A 6,027-nucleotide genomic window follows, 5' to 3' on the forward strand; every position below is an offset into this window, starting at 1 on the left:
AATGACCTTGAGGTGAAACAATCCTCACTTGGAATTATCCTTCTGGCTGGCTTTGTCTACAGGCAAGAGCAGAAGAGTGCACTGAGGGTAGGTGGGACTTTGATAAAAAGTCAGAACATTAGGTGACCTGTGGTGCTGGAGGTAAGAGTTGGAGGAACACTGTGCTGAGGATTTGCATTGGGGTGAGCAGGGGAGCCCTTGGTGGTTCTGAAGCAAAGCCATGTGAATTGGCATGGAGGGCTAACACACTGTTTTGAAAGACAGCTCTTTGTATACTTCTGAACTGGTGGTGATAGGACCTTTGAACTTTGACATCAAGTGATCCCATGGTGTCTAACACTGTCCATTGTGACCTAGGTCTTCCTGGCTCATTCAGTGGAAGTGAGCCATCTGAGGGCAGGCACAAGGAAGCTGCTGGACCCATAGCCTCAGGAGCCCAGAGCTCATGTTACTCCCTCCCCTCTACTGCCCCAGTGAGCTCTACTTCATACTTCAGATGACTTGATTAAAAGCTGCAGGTGGGTTTGTCATGAGCTGCTTCATTGTGTCGGTGTGCACCAAAGTGATAGTTATGGTTTAAACTTGCTCAGCATGGTCTTAGATGATCACAGAGAGGGCGACCCTTCCCATTAGCTAGAGTGTTGACTTTGCTCCATTCATGTCACCAACAGGACTTTCCCCCACCTGGTTGAATCTCCCCTTCCTGGAACTTCACTCAGTATTTTACTTACTGTATGAAGTAAAACTCTGAATGTTTTCACATTTTCTCTTTCAGGCACTGTGCTCTCAGAAGGGAAGCCTGCTGGAAATTTTATACGAATGAGTTTAGTTCATTTAGCAGTTACTGTTTAGAAGCTGATATCACTGAGGGGAAAGGACACAGCACAAACCTGTCCTGGAGTGCAGGGCCTCCAAGAGAGAGGACAATCCTGAAGAAGGGCGTCAGGTCAGGGCTCTCAAGTGGTTTTTGCTGTCTTTGCAAACTTACTCCACCAAGAGTCTTTAGGGACTCTAGACATTGATGGCTTTTTTCTTAACAGGGTGTACAATGCTAAGCTTTGGAATGTCTCCTGAAATGGTGCACTGTTACCCTCTGGCATTAGTACCATGTGCATATATGTGTGTGTATGTTTAGGCAAAGTAAAACATCTAAATAATATCCTATGCAATTCTTGAGTCGAAAGTCTCCGCCTTGTATTTCTGGAAATATTGGATTAGGATTTATTTTGCTGTTCTAAACTGTTCACAATGAGTGTAAAGTGTTGACTATGAAAACATATATGGCTATAGTTACCTTAGCTTCAGAATTGAGTATATAAAATCTCTCAAAAATGTGTTTCTTAATGACTTTTAACATATCATTAATAATAAGAAAAATAAAATACTAATTCTGAAGACCCACATAACAGTAGTGTGCTGCGAGCTGTTCATACAAGCATCACTTTATTTTGTAATTGCATTGTCTTCATTCTTTACATATGGATTCTTACTCTTCCTGTAAAGATCTGGAGTTGACACTGTATTCAGGACTTGTTTGTGGACTCCTTTATTGGACATGTATTAAAATCTCTTGACTATAACATCTTAGTGGTTTTCTCTTGCACACATCAAGTACAGTGGTTCATCAGTTCTTTACCTCAGAGTTCTTAGATCCATTTTGCTTTGCAGACAGTTCTTCATGGACAACACTCCATTTTAACTCCATTTTCCAGAGGAGAGCTCACCCTTGCAAATAGCAAGTGACTTAACCCAAGTGAAGCCTGTGCATGATGTAGAAGATTTTGGGCATTTCACACATAGGCCTCTGGCCTTGGGAGCTCCCTCTGAACCCTGGCTTTGTACATAGCTTCTTGAGACCAAAAAACAAAACAAAACAAAAACAAAAACAAACTGTCATCCAAGGAAACCTGCCATATGCAGTCCTTATAGTCAGTCTCAAAGATATAGGCCTTTATATTCTCAGCTAATCTTAGGAGAGGCAAACTAATGTTAGGTTCTCTTCAGGTATTAATCATTAGACATTTTGTAAAACCAAATGAAGATGAAGTGTGACATAAAATTTATGAGTGAAAGAATATGGACCATCATTAGATGTGTAAAAATGTAAAACTTGGCAACTTGTTTGCTTTAAAACTATCTTTACAAGTTTAAAAATGACAAGGCAATGTTCAAAATATTCAAATAGCATAGACAAGATTTTTACTGGGAAAAAAAAAACAAAAAACAAAACCTGTAGCAATTTACTGTATTCTGTAAACCTTCAGTACAGTGATTTATAGAGGACAGAAATGTTTCTTCCTAAAAGTGAAAATGACTTTGCTCTATGGCTTAAGTATCCTAACAGTTTACCGTTAATATTTTTTAACAGTACAGCAAATGACAGCGAGAGAGGTGTCTCAGCAACAAGCGTGCTTGCTGCTTTTCCAGAGGACACAGACTCAGTTTCTAGAGCATACATGAGGCAGTTCACAATCTCCTGCAACCCTTTCTCCAGGAGACCTAGTGACCTTTTGGCCACCACAGGAACCAACATATATGGCATGCATTCACACAGACAGACAAATAGGCAGGCAAGCAGACAGACAGACAGACAGACAGAAGGAAAGAAGGAAGGGAAGAAAGAAAGAAAGAAAGAAAGAAAGAAAGAAAGAGAGAGAGAGAGAGAGAGAGAGAGAGAGAGAGAGAGAGAGAGAGAGAGAAGGAAGGAAGGAAGGAAGGAAAGAAAGAAAGAAAGAAAGAAAGAAAGAGAAAGAGAGAGAAAGAGAAAGAGAAAGAGAAAGAGAAAGAGAAAGAGAAAGAGAAAGAGAAAGAGAAAGAGAAAGAGAGAGATAAATAAATAAGAAGGGAGAAGAAACAAGAAATGGAGAAGGTAGGAAAAGCACAGCAGCCTAGCATAGGCACAGCCCAAAGGTTAATGTGTGAAACAAGCATTGTCAAATTCTCTTATGCTTTATTAAAGATTGTTATTAAACAAGTAGATATTACCCATTTTTAAACAAAAGTATGACATGAGATATACATTGATAACATGTTAGCATCATGGTACATAAATGTCAAAGTAACATTTATTTCAACCTGAATCAATTATAACAACACATGAAAATGTTATTAATGGAAAATTTCAGGATAACTGGAGGCAGTGAATGTTGCCTTTAATGACTATTTTGAAATAAATTAATGTTGAAATTAGTATATCTAGTATTGTTCTGTCCCTGTTTTTATACAAATGTATGAGAAATGTGATTGCTTAGGACTGACCTTCCAATGTGTGAAAGTAAGACTGAGTCAAAGTCAGAAGAGAGAAAGAAAAACTAACATGACATCTCGATAGGGAAAGGTAAAGAGGCCATGACACTCAGCTAGGGAAGCGTTTAGTGTGGCTTCTGTTACAAATGGAAACCTTTACTGCAGCAATGCTTGGTCTCATGGGTAGTTCTTAGAGGACTAGGTGTGAATGATGACTGTTACCATTCATTCATTCATTCATCCTTAGCCATGCTAGGCATGAGAACTGTGCCCTCACACTTACTAGGCAAACTCTATCACTGTTCTCTACCCCAATCCACTATTACTGTGTCTATATCTTGTTACTGATAAGCTATTGATAGCCTTACCACTAAATTATTGGAAAAGTTGCCATGCTGATGGAAATATTTCTGATGGGAATTATCTGATTGCTGACATTTTATTTGATGTGTCTGAGCACATCTTTTAAAACTATGTAAAAAATATATATAGCTCTATATAATTTAGTTTTAATAGGTATCAACCTGAGAAAACACTTATGAACAAAAGCTATTGGAAATTAAGAAACACCTTAAAACAGATTTATACTTAGTCAATAAAATTAAGCTTGTAACTTAATAATAATCTTTCTATATGAGAAGCGTAGTATTTCAATATCTCTGCCAAGGTGGAAGTGGATCCATTTTTTTTAATAGTATGGAACCTTCTATTGGACAAAGCAAATAAACCAAGAGCTACAGATCACTAGGCTGAAGGACGGAGTTCAACTCCGTATCTGAGATCATAGGGACCATCAGAGAGCAGAGGTAACATCTCTTCCATGGATCTGGTTTAAAAAAGAAACGAACTCAATGCACTGAAGCCATGCAAGTAGATGTTCAAAGACACTGGTGACATAAAAGCCATGTTTGTCATGTAGTAAAATGTCAATGACAGTTTAATGTTTTGACTTTGACACGACATTCCTCCTGACTAATTTTTTTTAATGCTGTATTTTCCTAGCTTCAAAAGAGTCATTTCTTAGATTTAGTTCTGACACCATTTCATAATTTTATGCCTTAAGGAATTTTCTGAATTTGGTATTAATGCTTACTCTGAAAATAAATTTGTAGTTGATGAATGTCCCTTTAGAATTTTCCCACTTAAAATAAGCATTATGGCTTTCCTAAACCAAGGATAAAAGAAAGCATAAATCAAAGGATTCATGGCTGAGTTATAATAGGCACTCCAGCAACAGATTTCATAGACATAGGCAGGAGTGATGAAGCCCATGAAAGCATCAACCAATGCGTCAATTGTGTATGGGAGCCACGAGACCATAAAAGCCACCACAGTGACCCCCAAGGTTTTTGCAGCCTTCCTCTCTCTCTTGGCCACTCTAGCTTTTTGACTCTCTGAAGATGATTCACCTTTGTTGCCACTTATAGAAGTTTCAATTTTTACAGCTTGCTGTTTGGCTACCAAAAATATTTTGCTGTAAAGAATGATCATAACAAGGGTAGGTATGAAGAATAAAAGAAAACTTATCAAAACCCAGTCTTGATTGACAACAATTTGGCAGCCCCCTACACAATTCAGAGCACTTACTAAGCTTTCAATCCCCTTAGCACTGATGCCTGTGTAGAACACTGCACTGCTGTACACCAGGGGCAGAATCCAGGAGATACTGATGCAAATTCCAGACACAGACACTGTGAACTTGGTAGGATAGACCAGAGGGTCTGTGACAGCGATGTACCTGTCCACTGAGATGAAGCACAGGTGGAGGGCAGAAGAGTAACAAAAAGCCACATCACAGCAACTGTGAAGGCTACAAAATGTATCTCCAAAGTACCAGCAGCTCTCGATGGACCTGACCATGCTGAAGGGCATCACAGAGATGCCCACCAAGAAGTCAGCGCTGGCCAGAGAGGCGATGAGAAAATTGGCTGGAGAGTGCAGCTGTTTGAAATGGAAGACTGAAATCACCACCAGGAGGTTCCCACACACTGCCAGCACAGCCCCAAAGCCATAGACCATGTACAGGATGACCCGGGGCCCTGGAGAATAGGGAGTTTTAATGCAGGATCCATTCGTGTTCTCATAGCAGAGCTGCAGGGCTGGTTGGGAAAAGTTGCTGGTCATGAATCTGCTTTTTGATGCTTGAAGGATTTCTGTCCTGCTAGAAGACAGCGGTAATTTTGAGATATAAAAATTAAAGAAATGAACTCCATAATGAAGAATTAATTTTAAATATTACCCAAGATTATAAATCCTTTTTTCTATTTTAAGTGTAAAGAAATGAAGAAATATAAAAGCACAGAAAAACAATTTTCTCATCTATAGTCATATAATTATTCCCATAACTATGTTAAACGTCACTGTTAATCCCAGGCAAATTGATTTTAATACTGACTGTCAACTATCCAATTACCTGAGTAATTGAGAGTAGATTCCTTTCTTGCAAAAGATGATGACTTATAGTTTAATGGCACATTCAAAGGTCACCTTTAATAGTATTTCAAGTCCTATGTTGTTTTCAGAAGACAGCCAATCCACTCTATCTGCTGTAAAGTTCACATGAGGGATCCCTACAGTGTAAGGTGTGAATCTTCAAAGCACACTCACTATTGTTAATTATAATTAGTAAGTTCTATAAATTATGTTTCTCTATACACTGCTAATTGGTCCTAGTAGTGCTGATAGCCAGAACCAAGAATTTTTTGACTACTCTGAAAAGTTCAGTATTATATTATATTCAATTATATTAACTATTTAATATTCTTAATCTCATACATAGAT

The 6,027-nt window shown here is 38.5% G+C and overlaps 1 protein-coding gene across 1 annotated transcript; it reads right to left on the minus strand.

Moving 5' to 3' along the window:
* Positions 1–4,335: 4,335 nt before the first annotated feature.
* On the minus strand, positions 4,336–5,400 carry LOC110303812 (trace amine-associated receptor 8c). The gene has a single exon (XM_021175035.2). It carries the CDS (start codon positions 5,368–5,370, stop codon positions 4,336–4,338), a length of 1,035 nt encoding a protein of 344 aa, XP_021030694.2. The 5' UTR covers positions 5,371–5,400.
* Between the last annotated feature and the right edge of the window lie 627 nt (positions 5,401–6,027).

Source organism: Mus caroli, unplaced genomic scaffold (genome assembly GCF_978045245.1).
Source record: "Mus caroli unplaced genomic scaffold, Mus_caroli_1 scaffold_9, whole genome shotgun sequence".
NCBI lineage: Eukaryota > Metazoa > Chordata > Mammalia > Rodentia > Muridae > Mus > Mus caroli.